Below are 19,893 nucleotides of genomic sequence, written 5' to 3' on the forward strand. Positions count from 1 at the left end.
CTTTTTTTCTGCTGTAAAGTTGGCCATTCTAACAGTGGGCTCAATAGAAATTTGCTCTGTTTTGGAGCCAGGAGCGGCCAGGACTAGCGGAATTTCAGATGAATTGCCGTTTTAGTTACTTCCGTATTGCCTTCCTGAGAGAGAGCGGGAGGTTGCCGCTTGGTCATGTCATTATAAAGTTTTCATGACAGTCTCATCAACACCCCTTCAAGTAAAGTGTTACCTCGATGCATAATAACAAGCATAGTATGAACTATTTAAAACACACACACACACACACACACACACACTAATATTTCACAAAATGTGGGCTGTTAATAAATATCCGTGTGTCTGTGTTTGCAGTGTATCCACAGAGACTTGGCAGCACGCAATGTACTAGTAACAGAGGATAATGTAATGAAGATAGCAGACTTCGGCCTGGCGCGAGACGTCCATCACATAGACTACTACAAGAAGACCACTAATGTAAGCCCTCTGATACTATGAAACATTACGTAACATGCATTACATTTTAAGTAATGCATTACTTTACCCGTTACTTAGAAAAAGTAATATTATTAAATAACTTGGGTTGTAATGCATTACCTCCAACATTGCTCACGTGCACTGCTCAGTTCATGATTAATAACCATCCTTGCTTGTTTTTCAGGGTCGTCTTCCTGTTAAATGGATGGCGCCCGAGGCTTTATTCGACAGGATTTACACACATCAGAGTGACGTGTAAGTACTTCAGTGTCCAGTTTTCACAGTTTAAAGGGCACCTATTAGACGGAAATCACTTTTGTGAGCGGCTTAAACACAGTTGTGTGGCAGCAGGGTGTAAATATAAGCAGCCTCTATTGATTAAAATGAATTAATTATATTTGTTATAATCAGACTTGATCTAAAAAGTCTGCAGAAACTCCCTATTCTCCCTTTGTACGTGTCATCAGAGGGGGAAAGCCCCGCCCACTAGTGACCATCTCTCACTCATTAGCATAGGGCGTTAGTCTTGTTTTTGAATCTGCCACTATGCTGACACACAGGCGTTTGTAGCTCCGCCCTCTTCTAAAAAGAGCACAATCTCATTTAAATTTAAAGCGACAGTCACTTAAACGCCACAATTAGGATTGAAGGCTTACAAAAGAGTTATAATACATAATAAAATGAGTGTGGTATTTTGAACTGAAACTTCACATCAGAGACTTATTTAACATCTTGTAAAATAGGTCCCCTTTAAAGTGATAGTTCACCTAAAAATAGGTTGTAATAAGTTGTAAGATATGAGTTTTTTTTTAACCCAACACATAGTAGTGGTTGTTAAACGAGCGCTGTGGTGTTGCAGGTGGTCTTTCGGGGTTCTTTTGTGGGAGATCTTCACTCTCGGAGGATCTCCTTATCCTGGAGTGCCTGTAGAGGAGCTCTTCAAGCTGCTGAGAGAAGGACACCGCATGGACAAACCCTCCGCCTGCACACAGGAGCTGTACGGCACTCTCACACACTGACTATTACACACAATATCATGCTTGTCATGCAGTCGAGTCTGTAAAAACTTGTTTGTAAATGATATTAAAAAAATCACTTTTATACACCATCATGTTTTTGAGGAAAACATACTATAATTATTTTGTTTAGTTTTGTTTTATTTTACAGAATTTATTTTTTAATTTATTTTTAATGTACTTATTATTTATTTATTATTGTTTTTTTGGAAAACATACTATGTTAATCATTTTGTTTTATTTTTACAGATTTATTTAATTTAATTAATTTTTTATTTATTTTATTTTGAGGAACACACTAATAATTTTTTAAAATTTTTTATATATACAGAATTGTTTTTTAAATTTAATTTTGTATTTATTTATTATTGTATTATATTTTATTTTGATGAAAGCATACTAAATGAATTATTTTTTTATTTTATTTAATATAATTAAAAAAATGTTATGTATTTATTTTTTTATTTCGTTATTTATATATTTTTTATATTTGAGAAAACACTATACTAACAGTTTGGTTTTATTTTTACAGAATTATTTTAAAAAATAATTTATTTATTTATTTATTTTACTTATTTTTATGTTATTTTATTTACATTTTTTTTATTTACATTTTTTACAATTTCACTCTTGTCACATTATCACAAATGAAAACTTTATTTAATAATTGTTTGTTATGTTCAACAATGTAATTAGTGGCTAAACATGCTTCTAAATTTTGTAGAATTTTTAAAAATAACAATAAAAAATGATAATATTAATAATTATTAATATTATGTAAAAAAATACATATATAAAACTTTCATACTCTTTCCACTACTGTTCTTTTTCATGTTGTTGTTATTATTATTAGTATTGCTATAATAACAATAACAATAATTATTATTTAAATAAATCCAATTAAAATATCTGTCATTTAAATAAATATGTTTGAAATAAGTTTTAAAAATCTGTTTTTAATTAAAGCAATAGTGAAATCAATCCCAAAATCAATATTTACTCACAGTCTACCCCAAACCTTCATGAGATTCTTTTTATTCTGTTAAAAAAAAAAAAAAAAAATTCTGGAAACCCGTAACTTCCATAGTAGGAAAAAAATACAATGCAAGTTAATGATTACAGGCTTCCAACATTATATAAAATATCACTTTGTGTGTTGTGAAGAAAGAAGCTCAAACTGGTTAGAAACACGTGAATAAATGTTCATTTTTAAGCTGTCCCTTTAAGCAGAATTTTCTTTATTTTAATTAAAGTACTCAAACACTTTATGCACAACCAGAAAAACAAACACTGATCATCGCTTACTCTCTAACATTGTGCAATTTATTTATTTTTTTAAATTCAGATATCTGATGATGAAGGACTGCTGGCATGCGGTTCCAACACAGAGACCAACATTTAAACAGCTGGTAGAAGACCTGGATCGCACCCTGTCCCTGATCTCAAATCAGGTAAGAAACATCCAGCTCCAAATCAATTCTCATACAGTTAAATACACAATATTTAACCTTCCTGAATTTTAAAGAGCATCTATTATGCAAAAATTTGTATTTGATTGTGTGGCAGCTGTGTGTGAATATAGCCAGCTTCTAATGGCAAAGATGCATTAATTGTGTTTATTATAATCAGACTTTTTGGTGTTTTTTAGATTTATTTTTGGCCTTTTTGCCAAAAGATAGAACAGTTTTGAGACAGGAAGCCAAGTTGGAGAGAGAGAGGGGGAGGGAAGGAGGGAGGGAGGGTAGGGAAATGTCCTCAAGGCGGGATTCGAACTTGGGATGCCCTGAGGTGCTACTGCAACATATGTCGGCTCACTAACCACAACGCTATTGCACAGACTATAATCAGACTTGACATTCTCTCTTTCTACTCGTCATCAGAGGGGGAAAGCCCGCCAACTAGTGACCATCTCTCCCTCATTAGGGCCCTTTAAATTATTTTTTCCATGTATTTTCCGAATGATAAACATTTTTCATTATGTTTTTATTCAAGAGAAAGTCTTATTTCTTTTAGTCTGGCTAGAATAAAAATAAATAAATGATAGAAATGTAAAAACTGCTGTGGGCATTATTATTCACCCCCCCTCCCCCATCCGATTGGCTACAGAACACACCACTGTCGTCCAATGACTTGCCTAATTAACCTAGTTTGTTAAGTCTTTAGATGGCTCTTTAAGCTGAATACTAGTATCCTCAAAATAACTAATTAGTAGAAAATGTATTAGTTATAAAAAATATTACCTTAAAAAATGTGTTCAAAGAAATCTTCTCTGTTAAAACAGCACTTGGGAAATGATTAAAAGCTAATTAAAATTTCACAAAAGAGCTAATCGTTTGGTTTTCAACTGTCAGTGTTGGGGGCAAGTATTATATTACATTCTAAAGTCCCAATGTGTTGCTAAATGTGTTGCTGGGTTAAGTTTTAAAGAAAGTAATGGTGCATATCAATTCGCCTACTTGTATTACACCCTAAAAGTCATCGAAAAAGTATGTCTTCAGTCTTCAGAAGTTGAAGGAACACTCCACTTTTTCTTGAAAAAGACTCATCTTACAAGTCTCCCAGTGTTAAACGCTTGGCTTTTCAGTCCATTCAGCCTATTTCTTGTTCTAGCGGGGTCACTTTTAGCTTAGCTTAGCATAATGAATTAAATCAGATTAGACCATTAGCATTTCATTCCATAAAGTCCAAAAAGAGTCTTCTATATTGTAATAAAAAAAATTAATAATCTATTTTCTTGGCCAATGTTGTTAGAAACTATACTTTCATTCTGGCGTAAGAGTCAAGAAACTCTGCTGCTGTGCCATGGCTGCACCAAACGTAATATTACTACGTTATTATATTGTATAATTGTGTTTTCAGAGGGTGCAGAGGCATATCCAGTAGGTTAGATGTTATTTAAAAGTCATACAATCACCTTTACCAAAGCCCCAATACTTGATAGGTGGTCTCGCACATCCACCATGTTTGTAGTTTCTTCACACTGTAGTTCTAATCGAATTCCCATCCATCCCGCAATATATTGTGGACTATATTAGCAGTTGGAGTTCAGCCGGTTCTACGAAAACAGTAGACCAAGCAGGAATCTTTGGCATGCTCCTCTTTTTAGCATTTTACGGCTTGGGACACACTCATTTTTCATTCGAATACTGTTTTCAATGGATAGTATGTGAATAGGGATGCAGCGTTTGTGTTATTTTTGTGTGTGCAAGCATATGATAGGCTTAAATATGATATTAATATATTAATAATAGTAATATATAACTTTTTTTTACCCAATACTGTAACTGTATACCATCATATTAGTGTATTAATGTGAGTGTTTGTCCTGCAGGAGTATCTGGAGCTGTCGGTGCCGCTGGAGCCCATGTACTCTCAGGTCATCCTGAATGAACGCAGCTCCACATGTTCGTCCGAGCAAGACTCCGTTTTCTTGCAAGAACCCGGACCTGAAGATCCCTGCATCCCTCCTTCACAACAACCCATGCGCTCCTTCAAAAAACGCTGAGCTGGACCTCCATCTCCTCAAATACCTATATGTATATGTGACTTGTAAACTGCAGGCTCAGAGACTGAAGAGTTCAGCCTGGGGACATTAAAGAGCAGGACAAACACACTCTGGACATCAAGACTGATCTGGATCTCGATTATACGCTGCTGATCCTTCAGAAGGACGTCCCAGAAGCATCACTGAAGGAAAACCGTGCTTTTTTTATTGGAGAATTAATGGCAAGTGTTAAACAGTACAGTATGCTGGCTTTGTAAATGCGGATAATTGTACAAATATGAAATGATATAGACGCTATTTTGTTTTATATGACTATTATAATTATTATTATTTTTGTATGAGCTTGTTTATTCGCTTATTTTTTGTTTGTTTGTTTGTTTGAGAGGAATGATCCAGCTGGAATCATGACGCGCAACGTTTTTGTCGTTGCTTTTATATGTCCATAGTTTTGCAATGAAATCTCTTTGGTCCCTAATGAATTATTAATTTTTATAGCAAGTTATAACCATTCCAGTGAGTTACTGGTTAATTAATAGTCTAATCTGTACGTGTTCACATGATTATTGCTGCGCTCCAATCCGCCAACTTATACTGCATCCTTTTGTGAAGTGTGTGACGGATGGTTTCCTTTCCTAAATATAGGAGTCATTCTGAGCAGTGGTGTAGCGGACGGGGGTCGTTGCTTCGCGTGATCATAAGCACCCCCCCCCAATTACTAACCCCACCTCCATCCTCCCATTTTATTTCTCCCAGAAAACTCCTGTAATTTCACCCCCACCAAGCTCAGCTTTTTGGTACAGTCTGTTACCCTCCTGGGTCTGCAACTTTGGGATATTATCCGATCTCCACAGCCACAACAAACGTTACCGGTCCACAACTGACCCTTCCCCCTCAATTACCCCAATCCTCTTAACCTTTTTTTATTAATTTTTTTTAGGGGGGGGGGGGGGGTACCTTTATTGGATAGGAAAGTAGAGAGAATTTACAGGAAAGCATAGGGACCAGAGAGAGAGGAAAGATCGGCATTGCACCACAAGGCGGAATCGAACTTGGGTCGCTGTGGACATGTGTCTACGCCCTAAACACTACACCACTGACGCCGACCCTCTTAAAGTTTTGATACAGTCTGTAACACTCCCAGGTCGGCAACTTCGGTATAGTTTCTGATCGCCACAACCGCCCAAAACCCGGTCCATAGTTCCTTTACTAACACCACAAACATTCCTGGTCCACACCTGCCCCCCGGTTCTCAACTGTGTTACTCAGACAAACCCCATCCCAACCAACAACCCACCTAATTTCACCTAACCCCCAGTCCTCTCAGCTTTTTGATATAGTCTGTAACACCCCCAGGTCGGCAACTTTGATATAGTGCTTAATCACTGCGGCTGCCTGAAACCCGGTCCATAGTACAGTTATTAACACCACAAACATCGCCAGTCCACACCTGCCCCCCCCGGTTCTCAGCTGAGTTACTCAGACAAACCCCATCCCAACCAACACCAAACCAACAACGTTTGCCAGTCCTCTCAGCTTTTTAATACAGTTTGTAACACCCCCGGGGTGTGTAACTTAGGTATAGTATCCGATACATAGTACACTTACTAACAACACAAACACATTACCAGTCCACACCTGCCACCCCCCCCCGATTCTCACCTGAGTAGCTCAGACTAACCCCATCCCAACCCCAGACCTCTCTGCTTTTTAGTACAGTCTGTAACACCCCCAGGTAGGCAACTTTGGTATAGTGCTTAATCACTGCGGCTGCCTGAAACCCGGTCCATAGTACAGTTATTAACACCACAAACATCGCCAGTCCACACCTGCCCCCCCCCGGTTTTCAGCTGTGTTACTCAGACAAACCCCATCCCAACCAACACCAAACCAACAACGTTTCCCAGTCCTCTCAGCTTTTTAATACAGTTTGTAACACCCCCGGGGTGTGTAACTTAGGTATAGTATCCGATACATAGTACACTTACTAACAACACAAACACATTACCAGTCCACACCTGCCACCCCCCCGATTCTCACCTGAGTTGCTCAGACTAACCCCATCCCAACCCCAGACCTCTCTGCTTTTTAGTACAGTCTGTAACCCCCCCCAGGTCGGCAGCTTTGGTATAGTGTCCGATTGCCGCAACCGCCCGAACCCAGTCCATAGTACAGTACTAACACCTCAAGCATTACTGGTCCACACCTGCCTACCCCCCCACCACCCCACCCCCAGTTTTACTTAGACAAACCCTATTCCAACCAACACCCCTGTAATTTCCCCCCCCTCCCAGTCCTCTTGGCTTTTTGGTACAGTCTGTAACACTTCCTGATCTGTAACTTTGATATAGTATCTGATCGCCACAGCTGCCCGAAACCCGGTCCATAGTAGAGTTACATTCATTATTACATACCCCATCTCAATTAACACCCTCCTAATTTCGCCCCACTCCCCCAGTCCTCTCAGCTTTTGGGTACAGTCGGCAACTTTGGTATAGTATCCTACACTGGATTTGACCAATTGTGTGATAAGGGGCGGGGTCATCTATTGGCTCAACCAATGGCAGATTTCAAATGACACACCTCACACTTAAATTGACATACTCTGGCTGTGATTTAATGTGGAAATTTGGCTAAAACTGAACTAAAAGATTAACGATGGTGTATTCGTTGGTGGGAGTTGCTGTATTGTTAAAATAAGCTACAAATGAAACGTTACTCAATGCATGCATTTAGTTACTGTTCATTTGGTGTCTTGCATTGCTAAATTCTAGTGTGGATGAATGTTTAATAACTATTAATATTAAGCAGCTGGAATAAATGTATGCCGGTTTACCGTTCGTTTGGTGGTTGACAATCTGTTAGCACCAATTTAAAAGCTTAGCATGTCTGTGGTTTGTTGTAGGACAGACTCTGGAATGACAGGGTTTATGTCGATGGGGTCAGTGATAGTTAGTTATGATGCTTGTGCGATTGTTGATGATGTGAATTTTGAGGCAGTGGCCATGCACTTATATTCAGGCTGTCAATAAAGGTGACTGATATTGCCTTTCCTGTGGGAATATAAATAAAAAAGTTATATATAAAATATAATGAGCTGAAGCTTGCATTTGTGTTTGTAGTTGTCTGTTGCAATAATCAATATATCTATGTATGACCTAAATTTTTTTTCTATGAGGAAATATAGAGTACACTACCTGACAAAAGTCTTGTCGTGGATCCCAGTTGTGAGATCAACAAATAATAACAACTTCTAGTTGATCAATTGGAAAAGTGGCAGAAGGTGGATTTTTCTGATGAACCATCCGTTGAGCTGCATCCCAATCATCACAAATACTGCAGAAGACCTACTGGACCCCACATGGTAAAGATTCTCACAGAAATCAGTCAAGTTTTGTGAAGGAGAAATCATGGTTTGGGGTTACAATCAGTATGGGGACGTGCGGGAGATCTGCAACATCAACAGCCTGAGGTATCAAGACATTTGTGCTGCCCATTACATTACAAACCACAGGAGAGGGCAGATTCTCCAGCAGGACAGCGCTCCATTCCTTTCTAAACATGCAGGTCAACTCCTTGTTCAAGCTCTTGTTCTCTCCAGACTGGACTATTGCAGCTTTCTACTAGCCGAGCTCCCAACTAACTCTATCAAACCTCTTCAGATGCTTCAGAACGCAGCAGCACGAGTGGTCTTTCATGAACCTAAAAGAGCACATGTCACTCCGCTGCTCATCCGTTTGCACTGGCTGCCAGTTGCTGCTCGCATCAAATTCAAAGCTCTGATGTTTGCTTACAAAGCGACCTCTGGCTTTGCTCATTATCTGCTCTCACTTCTGCAGATGTATGTGTCCTTCAGAAACTTGTGTTCTGTGAATGAACGTCGCCTCGTGGTTCCATCCCAAAGAGGGAAGAAATCACTTTCCCAAACTCTCGCATTTAATCTGCCCAGTTGGTGGAATGAACTCCCTAACTGAATCAGAACAGCTGAGTCACTCGCTGTCTTCAAGAAACGACTAAAACCTCAACTATTTAGTCTCCACTTTCCTTCCTAATCTGCAATTCCCTCTTTGGCTCCTCCACTAACTACCAAAATAAATAAATAAAAAAATTACTAATGTTTTGCTTCTTACACTTTCTTTACATACCTGAAACTTGCCTACAGCACTTATTCATTGTTGCTCTTATAGTTGTGTAAATTGCTTCCTTGTCCTCATTTGTAAGTCGCTTTTAGCGTCTGCTAAATGACTAAATGTAAATGTCCTTCTCATACTTCAGCCTCCACATCAGAGCTCCTGAAAGCAAAGGGCGGAGCTACAAATGCCTGTGTGTCAGCATAGTGGCAGATTTAAAAACAACGAAGGGAGAGATGGCGACTAGTGGGCGGGGCTTTCCCCCTCTGATGACACATACATTTTATCACTTTTATAATAATATCACTTCTTTGACAATATATTATACAACAAAAAAAATCATGCATGCTTGTTTGTAGCTCAAGCACGCAGAAAATAAATGACAGGCGAAGAAAACATCTCTTGTGTTTGTCTGCTTCAGAGGTTGTAGGAAGGGCAGATGTGTGTAAGATGTTGCTGAAATGCTGAAAGCTGCAGCGCATGATTAACGGTGAGAAGAAAACACTCGTCCCCTCATCGATTAACCACGCCAACACCAAAGCCAAACAGCCCAGCGTCAGGCTATATATCAGCTGGAAAAACTCTCACGGCGGAGAAACAAGACAGCTGAAGCACTTTGGCGAGTCTTTAGATCTCTGATGGATGTACAGCAGTTCTCCAGCAGAATTCAGTACGGCAGTCTAACATCTCTAACATCTGAAAATGCGCAAGACAGACATGTATAGATCGATCTCTTTATAGGGACATTCACATACATGAAAAAGGAAAATTCTGTCATCATTTATACACCATTTACTTGTTTCAAAGCTGTTGAGGTTTATTTTTTCTGTTGAATACAAAAAGATATTTTGAATGATAGATAGATAGATAGATAGATAGATAGATAGATAGATAGATAGATAGATAGATAGATAGATAGATAGATAGATAGATAGATAGATAGATAGATAGATAGATAGATACTGTAGATAGATACTGTAGATAGACACTGTAGATAGATACTGTAGATAGATACTGTAGATGGATGGATGGATGGATGGATGGATGGATGGATGGATGACAGACAGACAGACAGAAAGGCAGATAGATAAATGGATGGATGAATGGACAGACAGACAGATAAAATGATAGATAGAAGAATAAGTAGACAGACGGACAAGATAGGCAGATAGATAGATAGATAGATAGATAGATAGATAGATAGATAGATAGATAGATAGATAGATAGATAGATAGATGATGGATGGATGGATGGATGATAGACAGAAAGGCAGATAAGTGGATGGATGAATGGACAGACAGATAAAATGACAGATAGATGAATAAGTAGACAGACGGACGGAGATGGATGGATGGATGGATGGATGGATGGATGGATGGATGGACAGACATACAGAAAGGCAGATACATACGTGGATGGATGGACAGACAGACAGATAAAATGATAAATGAATAATTAGACGGACGGATGGACAGAGAAAGGCAGATAGATAAGTGGAAGGATGGATGCACAGACAGGCTAGATAGATAGATAGATAGATAGATAGATAGATAGATAGATAGATAGATAGATAGATAGATAGATAGATAGATAGATAGATAGATAGATAGATAGATAGATAGATAGATGGGTTGGGTGGATGGACAGATGGATAGGTGGATGGATGGATGGATGGATGGATGGATGGATGGATGGATGGATGGATGGATGAATGGATGGGTTGGGTTGGTTGGGTGGGTGTATAGATAGATGGATGGATGAATGGACAGATGGATAGGTGGATGGGTGGGTAGATAGATAGATGGATGGATGGATGGATGGATGGATAGGTGGATGGATGGACGGACGGACAGAAAGACAGACAAAGAGATAGATAGACAGATAGATAGACATACGGACGGATGGACAGATATACAGATAGATAAATAGATAGATAAATAGATAGATAGATGGATGGACGGATAGATAGATAGATGGATGGATGAATGGATGGATGGATGGATGGATGGATAGATAGATAGATAAAACGCTAGATAGATAGATAGATAGATAGATAGATAGATAGATAGATAGATAGATAGATAGATAGATAGATAGATAGATAGATAGATAGATAGATAGATAAAACGCTAGATAGATAGATAGATAGATAGATAGATAGATAGATAGATAGATAGATAGATAGATAGATAGATAGATAGATAGATAGATAGATAGATAGATAGATAGATAGATAGATAAAACGATAGATAGATAGATAGATAGATAGATAGATAGATAGATAGATAGATAGATAGATAGATAGATAGATAAAACGCTAGATAGATAGATAGATAGATAGATAGATAGATAGATAGATAAAACGCTAGATAGATAGATAGATAGATAGATAGATAGATAGATAGATAGATAGATAGATAGATAGATAGATAGATAGATAGATAGATAGATAGATAAAACGCTAGATAGATAGATAGATAGATAGATAGATAGATAGATAGATAGATAGATAGATAGATAGATAGATAGATAGATAGATAGATAGATAGATAGATAGATAGATAGATAGATAGGTGGATGGACGGACGGACGGATGGATGGATAGATAGACAGACAAGCAACTGCAAAAACCAATGTAAAACAATAGAGACACACGCTCCTTGTATATCAAGGTGTTAATGTACACAATCTATCAGAACCCTTTCAGCATCGTTGTCTTTTCTCTCTCTCCATTATCCTGTTGCTTTGGCAGGACAGGCTCATAATTGTATTAATGGCTGGAAAAAGGAGGCGTCCAGCATCACATCTGTCGGTGTGTTTGTTCCTCTGCACCGCTGCAAAAGCTGACAGTGATCTACACACACACACACACACACACACCTGCCTTTATGAGCGGCTAATGAGCCATGAGGTGTAATTAGCCATCAGCTATTATCACCTCTGACAGATGGTCAACCAAAGTCCTGAATAAACCACTCCAGGGCTCTCATAGCGACACTGCTGTCCTTTAGATAAACATTCGAGCAAACAAATGTGATTGTTTGGGCTCCATAAAAGCGTTACGTTACCCAGCTGTAGGCTAAAGTCTTAGCATAGAGTATGTAAAGACAGATCATGATTATTGGGCTTGTGATATGGATCGAGTTCACTTTTTATCCAGCATTTTTAAAGTGCAGATTTAGAGTTGTTACCAAAGCCTCAATAAAAGCAACTCAAATGTTTTTCCACGATAAAATTAGCACTGTCGCCTCACAGCAAGAAGGTTGCTGGTTCGAGTCCGGGCTGGGTCAGTTGGCATTTCTGTATGGAGTTTGCATGTTCTCACCTCGTAGGTTTCCTCCGGGTGCTCCGGTTTCCTCCATAGTCCAAACACACATGCGCTATGGGGGAATTAGATGATCTAAATTGGCCGTAGTGTATGAGTGCGTGTGTGTAAATGAGCGTGTATGGATATTTCCCAGTACTGGGTTGCAGCTGGAAGGGTATCCGCTACGTAAAATATGTGCTGGAATAGTTGGCGGTTCATTCCACTGTGGCGACCCCTGAAGAATAAAGGGACTAAGCTGACGGAAAATGAATAAATATACAACTGATTGGGCGACGCAGTGGCGCAGTAGGTAGTGCTGTCGTCCACAGCAAGAAGGTCGCTGGTTCGAGCCTTGGCTCAGTTGGCGTTTCTGTGTGGAGTTTGCATGTTCTCCCTGTGTTCGCGTGGGTTTCCTCCGGGTGCTCTGGTTTCCCCCACAGTCCAAAGACATGCGGTACAGGGGAATTGGGTAGGCTAAATTGTCCATAGTGTGTGAGTTTGTGTGTGGATGTTTCCGGCTGGAAAGCGTAAAAACTTGCTGGATTAGTTAGCGGTTCATTCCGCTGTGGTGACAACAGATTAATAAAGGCACTAAGCCAACAAGAAAAATGGATGAATGAATACTTCAAACTACTAAAATATGACTAAAAGTCAGTTTGTTAAACTCTAGAGCTGAATTTTCACCATCAAAAGTCGACAGAGCAGAGATCAACATCCCATAATGCAATTCATAACCATAAATAAACAGAAAACACTTGTGAATCAAAGATATGCTTACTATCAACAGATATTTTTACAGTGTATACCTGATATCCTGCGGAATAAAACAAACAACCAGTGACAAGTTGTAAAGTAAATAGTCAAATTCCGCAGGAAACTCGTGGACTTGGCAACCCTGATGAGGAAATATGTCGCCTCCCGCGAAATGTCTAATCACGTGACGAGCATTTTACCTGTGGAAGTTCTCATAACACATTTGGTTCTCTTGTTTATATAATAACGATGCTTGTGTGGTTTAGTGATTGATTTAGGGATGATAGTCCAAGTTTTCCTCATTCCCTGCACACACGGAGTGTTTTGAGAGCTGTCGGCCTCGTCTTTCCCCTCAGGTGCTGGTTGTGACACTGTCATTCAGTGTGTTTATTTCTCCAAACTCTCCTGCGTTCAGTGTCAGAGGTGTCGGGGCATCTGCTTATTTGAGTGTCTGTGTGTGTTTACGACAGGACTGATGAGCTGACACACGAGTTTTATCGCCTCAGATACAAAGAAAGAAGAGCCGAGCCGAGACTTCAAGTTAGACAAGGTGAGGAAATGTCGACCTGCTCAGGTCAGACGCTTTTTCTTAAAGGGATAGTTCACCCAAAAGTGAAAATGTGCTCAGTTGTTTCAAACCTGTTTGACTTTCTTTCTTCTGCACTGAAAAATGATTAATTGGTTTTACTAGTCTTTTCAACCCTTGTGCACTGTTTACATTTACCACCCTTTTGTTATATTAGGGATGAAAACATCCACTGAATTAAACTGCAGTAAAATGCGTCAGATAAATGTTTATTTTTTTATTTATTTATTTGTTTGCAAAAATCTGTTAATCAACCTCAGTCCTGAGGTGCGTTCTTCGTACCTCACTTAAATGATCTAAGATTATTTGGCAGATCCTGGATCTTTTAATCTTGATAACTGATCTCTTGCTAATTTGGTTCTTCAAACGAGTTCGCGAATCAGATTAAAATGTCTGAATAAACTGATCTGAGATCGCTGCGTGTGTTGTGAAGGACAGATCTATTGATCCTCGAAGTCATGATCAGCAATGCAACGATTGGCTGACAGCACAGCAGCGTAATGACATCATCTGATTAATATTCAATTATCCATGTAAGCAAAATTACATTCAAATTAGCAGTAAACGGCTTGTTAAATATGACACGCAATAACCTTCCACATTTGTTGTGAGCTGCAGGCTTTACACTTTCATGTGTCAAGTGTATTCATCATGTATTTCAATTGTTACGTCCTTTTAGATGTTAATATTAAACTAGGAGTAAATGACATAACATACTTTAGTTTAATGTGTGTGACAAGCGGATGGAGAAAGAAATAAACTGAAAACCAAATAACACTGCAATTATTTATTGCCCATATATCCAATGAAAACCAGTGAAAATATATTATACAGTGAAAGAAAAATATTTACAATGATTAAATAATGAATTACCTGGGGGGAGAGGAAGTAGTTGAATGTGCTTAAATCAAAGAAATAAATATAACAAAACTCAGTTACTGTTTTCACCAAACTACACTAAACATGAAAAGAAAAGCATAAAAGAAACATCTTTAACGTACCAAACGTCTTAACTAAACTGCTCTAACTAAAAACAAAACATACAGAAAACAGCACATTCTCCTGAACCTAGTGAACTAATACAAAATATCAATCTGAGTGTTGTATATGTATATCGCGCGACTTACTCACTCCTACACCTCTCTGAGGCATCACTCAAACATGTCAGTTAACTGGACAATTTCACAAGCATTATTAAATCGCAAACTTTAGACAAGAGCATTAAACAAGCAAAACACATTCTCTCAGACTAGCCCTCGCAAGAGAGACTGTCCTCACAGAGACCCACAGAAAGAATAAGAGCGAGAAGGAAAGAGACAGAGAGAGAGAGAGATCGCCATTGCAGTTTGGGCTCGGCTTTTAAATGCTACGCCAACCAGCGATTGGTGGCGCAAACCCAGCGTCAGCGGCCAACGTCATCAGCACGAAATGCGGATCCTCCAATGCCGTTCGTACCTGTAACACATGCATGAAACGACACACCCACATACAAACGAACGCACACACTTATCCAAAATACGTTCTGCAAGCGAACGTTACACAATGCAAATCAATGTATTTAGTTCCACATTTAGAAAATATTTTCTTTATTATAGTAGCCGTTTTTTAATCAGTGTAAAGAATAACTGGTTGTTTACAAAAGCGTTTTCATATTGGTAAAGGCGTCTGCAACTTTTGTGAAGCATCAAATCACCGGCATATTAACTATCAAAACATGTTCATGACTGCATAAATGCATTATTGCTTTAAAAAGTGCATTTCTATTATACACAATTTGTACTAAAGCGATCTAAAAAGTTCATATCAATAAGTTTTCTCTTTGCACCACCAGGTGGCAGTCTTTGTACTTTCATTTCGAGGGTGCAGATTGCATACGTTTTATTAATATGTATAACTTAATTTATTTTATTAATGACTATAACTTTATATATATAGTTTAAAAATATGTACCATTTATCCAAATGTATATAACTACTACTGTAAGAAAATATCAGAATCCGGAACATACTTTCTGTATTATATCATCAGAGCTTTGAATTTGATGCGAGCAGCAACTGGCAGCCAGTGCAAACGGATGAGCAGCGGAGTGACATGTGCTCTTTTAGGTTCATTAAAGACCACTCGTGCTGCTGCGTTCTGGAGCAGCTGAAGAGGCTTGATAGAGTTAGCTGGAAGCCCGGCTAGTAGAGAGTTGCAATAGTCCAGTCTGGAGAGAACAAGAGCTTGAACAAGGAGTTGAGCTGCATGTTCAGATAGGAAGGGTCGGATCTTTCTGATGTTATAGAGTGTGAATCTGCAAGATCGAGCAGTTCTAGAGATGTAGTCAGAGAAGTTTAGTTGGTAATCAATCGTTACTCCAAGGCTTTTCACTAATTTGGACGCAGTAATGGTTGCCCCATCAATCTGGATTGAAAAGTTATGATGCTGAGTCGGGTTGGCAGAAACTTCAAGCATTTCCGTTTTCGTGAGGTTAAGCTGAAGATGATGATCTTTGTGAAATGTGAAATGTCTGACAAGCAGGCTGAGATGCGAGCTGGAACCGAGGGATCATCATTTTGACTCATTATTTCTGAAAACAATTTAGTATTTTTTGCTTGTCCAGAAAACACTTCTTGATTTAAGTATCTTTGGATATTTGGACTAGAAACAGGACAACAATATTTTTTAATCCAGTGCAGAATGAGAGGGTGTTCATATTTTATAAAAACAGGCTTTATTCTTTTCCATTGTCTCATAAACACACTCTCTCACACACAAATGTCGCTTTACAGTCTCTGCTTTTTCCCTCAATCATTATCCATGCAGGAAAGACTATATTTAAAGCCTTTGTGATGTAACTTTATAGGATAATGACAGTATCGTCTGTCTGTTTACAGCAGTTTTCCCCCCTGTGCTCCTTTTGCCCGCAAAACACCCAAGAGCAAATCAAGAAACGTGGCTTGGTTTGATTAAATGTTTATTTGTTCGCTCTCGGTTTAGGCAACAGCACCGCACCACTCCTGTTCTGGACTAAAGATTCTGGGAATTTTGGAAGTGGGATTTGTTTTTAATTTAGAAAAGTGTGTGGTTATAAACATCTCCTCTCATGCTAAATGATGTCATTTACTATACACAATGCTGGGTTCCACACAATTCCTTCATGTTGTCCTAACCTAAATCGATAAGGTTAAATTGTTAAGTACACAATAAAAAGAGTATATTGTTTGAGCTACATATTTAAATTGAGCAGAAGGTCTAAGTATTTCAGAAACTGCTGATCTACTGGGATTTTCACGCACAACCATCAATAGGGTTTACAGAGAATGGTCTGAAAAAGAGGAAATATCCAGTGAGCGGCAGTTCTGTGGGCGCAAATGCCTTGTTGATGCCAGAGGTCAGAGGAGAATGGCCAGACTGGTTCCAGCTGATAGAAAGGCAACAGTAACTCAAATAAGCACTCGTTACAACCGAGGTCTGCAGAAGAGCATCTCTGAACACACAACACGTCCAACCTTGAGGCGGATGGGCTACAGCAGCAGAAGACCACACCGGGTGCCGCTCCTGTCAGCTAAGAACAGGAAACTGAGGCTACAATTCACACAGACTCACCAAAACTGGACAATAGAAGATTGGAGAAACGTTTCCTGAGTCTCGGTTTCTGCTGCCACATTCAGATCGTAAGGTCAGAATTTGCTGTAAACAACATGAAAGCATGGATCCATCCTGCCTTGTATCAATGGTTCACGTTGCTGGTGGTGGTGTAATGGTGTTGTGGATATTTTCTTGGCACGCTTTGTGCCCATTAGTACCAATTGAACATCGTGTCAATGCCACAGCCTACCTGAGTATTGTTGCTGACCATGTCCATCCCTTTATGACCACAGTGTCTCCATCTTCTGATTTCTACTTCCAGCAGGATAACACACCATGTCATAAAGCGTCCTCTCAGACTGGTTTCTTGAACATGACAATGAGTTCACTGTACTCAGATGGCCTCCACAGTCAACAGAGCTCAATCCAATATAGCACCTTTGGGATGTGGTGGAACAGGAGATTCACATCATGGATGTGCAGCCGACAAATCTGCAGCAACTGTGTGATGCTATCATGTCAATATGGAGCAAAATCTCTGAGGAATATTTCCAGTAGCTTGTTGAATCTATGCCATGAAGGATTAAGGCAGTTCTGAAGGCAAAAAAGGGGTCCAACCCGGTACTAGGAAGGTGTACCTAATAAAGTGGCCGCAGAGTGTATATATCCAACTGGAAGTTTAAAAAATCTGTTGAAATAACACAATTATTAAGGTTTTTTGAGGAAGACATCTTAATTGTTTTATGTTCAGTCCACTTCAGTTTGGAAAAAATGATTAACTCGATTTGTTTTGGGATAACATAAAAGAATTGTGTGGAACCCAGCATACATTTTTTCAGTGTAGTAACATTTGTGAACTGAACATAAAACGTTTAAGTTGTCCCTAAAAAACATTGTGTTGGTTGGGTTTATTTTTAAATGGGTAGTTTCGTCAAGCAGCATCAATACTTCTTTGAGTGTTGGTTTGAATGCAGATGTTAAATAGGACTTAATTGTGTTTTCTTTTTCCACTTCTTATTATCAAAGGATATTATCAAATATGCACAGTTACAAAAGTGTTAGTATATCATCATAATTATGAGTTTAAAAATTAATATTTGATCTAGAAGTCAGAATGGTTAGATGATCACAGTTTTGGCTTAAAAAGTCTGCGGGTTCAGATGGGCAGCTGGAAGAGTGTGGCCATGTCCGGTCCCAGTCTGGACACCAGACCAGCTCAAACCACCTCCACCCTGTCCTCCTCACATTCCATTAAACTCTGCAGAAGAGCCTAAATGTGTGTTTTTTTTTTTTTTTTGGCCATTTGGATTCATGTTTCTGTGGACAAATTCATTCTTCTTTGAACACTCTTGTGTAACTTATTTTTAAATAAATTAAAAGGTAGCCTAATTTTACTATCCACAGACTGTCCTGTTTGACCGCATAATATGACCAGGCAACATCTTGATAGTTATTCAACAAGACTTGTTTGTAATATGTTTGAAAGCAGCGCCACCTGGTGAGTAAATCAAACATCACAGTCAAAGTGTTCATTTAGGTTCTAGATACTATTCTGACAGTTTATGTAGTTTGAAGTGTTCGAGTGGATCCTAATTTAGCAGTTTTGTATTTTTTAGTTTAAAATGTTAATTTATGTTTTATTCTATCACTTTTTGTAGTTTAAAGTGTTCATTTAGATCCTATTCTGACAGTTTTAGTAGTCTAAAGTGTTCATTCAGTCATTCATTCATTTTCTTTTTGGCTTAGTCCCTTTATTGATCCGGGGTTTGTCACAGTGGAATAAACGGCAAACTTATCCAGCACATGTTTTTTACGCAGCAGATGCCCTTCCAGCCGCAAATGGGAAACATCCATACATGCTCATTCACACTCATACACTACGGACAATTTAGCCTATATTGACCTGTACCTCTTTGGACTGTGGGGGAAACCAGAGCACCCGGGGAAAACCCACGCGAACGCAGGGAGAACATGCAAACTCTACACAGAAATGCCAACTGATCCAACCGAGGCTCGAACCTGCGACCTTCTTGCTGTGAGGCGACAGCACTACCTACTGCGCCACTGCGTCGCCCCTCTAAAGTCTTCACTTAAATCCTATTCTGAAAGTTTTAGAAGTCTAAAGTGTTTGTTTTGATTGTATTCCAAAAGTTTTTGTAGTTTAAAATGTTGTTTTGGATCCCAATTTAGCAGGTTAGTAGTCAAAAGTGTTCATTTGGATCCTATTCTGACGTTTCTTTTAGTCTAAAGGGTTGATTTGGATCCTATTCTGACCGTTTTTGCAGTCTAAAGTGTTGATTTGGATCCTATTCTGACAGTTTTTGCAGTCTAAAGTGTTGATTTGGATCCTATTCTGACATTTTTTGCAGTCTAAAGTGTTGATTTGGATCCTATTCTGACAGTTTTTGCAGTCTAAAGTGTTCATTTGGATCCTATTATGACAGTTTTTGCAGTCTAAAGTCTTCACTTAAATCCTATTCTGAGAGTTTTAGAAGTCTAAAGTGTTTGTTTTGATTGTATTACAAAAGTTTTTGTAGTTTAAAATGTTGTTTTGGATCCC

General features: G+C 38.7%; 1 protein-coding gene and 1 long non-coding RNA gene across 9 annotated transcripts in view; both read left to right on the forward strand.

The window, feature by feature from the left end:
- The window catches only part of fgfr1b (fibroblast growth factor receptor 1b), a 75,550-nt gene extending 67,476 nt beyond the window's left edge, over positions 1 to 8,074 (forward strand). For 4 of the 8 annotated variants that reach the window (XR_012385952.1, XR_012385953.1, XR_012385954.1 and 1 more), the window contains 6 exons: positions 346 to 468; positions 653 to 723; positions 1,328 to 1,465; positions 2,830 to 2,935; positions 4,816 to 6,570; positions 6,946 to 8,074. Coding sequence is in view for 4 of the 8 variants with exons in the window: in XM_021479189.3 (XP_021334864.1) it covers positions 346 to 468; positions 653 to 723; positions 1,328 to 1,465; positions 2,830 to 2,935; positions 4,816 to 4,989 (612 nt within the window). In the remaining 4 variants the exon portion in view is untranslated. Of the gene's footprint in view, positions 1 to 345; positions 469 to 652; positions 724 to 1,327; positions 1,466 to 2,829; positions 2,936 to 4,815 lie in introns of all 8 variants that reach the window. The other 4 variants (XM_021479189.3, XM_005169218.6, XM_009305665.5 and 1 more) reach the window with 2 other exon arrangements.
- A 5,285-nt stretch (positions 8,075 to 13,359) lies between these two features.
- On the forward strand, positions 13,360 to 18,730 carry LOC141376476 (uncharacterized). Its single transcript, XR_012386605.1, has 3 exons — positions 13,360 to 13,533; positions 13,648 to 13,727; positions 17,054 to 18,730. It is a non-coding gene; the product is annotated as an uncharacterized lncRNA (long non-coding RNA).
- The last annotated feature ends 1,163 nt before the right edge of the window (positions 18,731 to 19,893 follow it).

Source organism: Danio rerio, chromosome 10 (genome assembly GCF_049306965.1).
Source record: "Danio rerio strain Tuebingen ecotype United States chromosome 10, GRCz12tu, whole genome shotgun sequence".
Taxonomy (NCBI): Eukaryota; Metazoa; Chordata; class Actinopteri; order Cypriniformes; family Danionidae; genus Danio; species Danio rerio.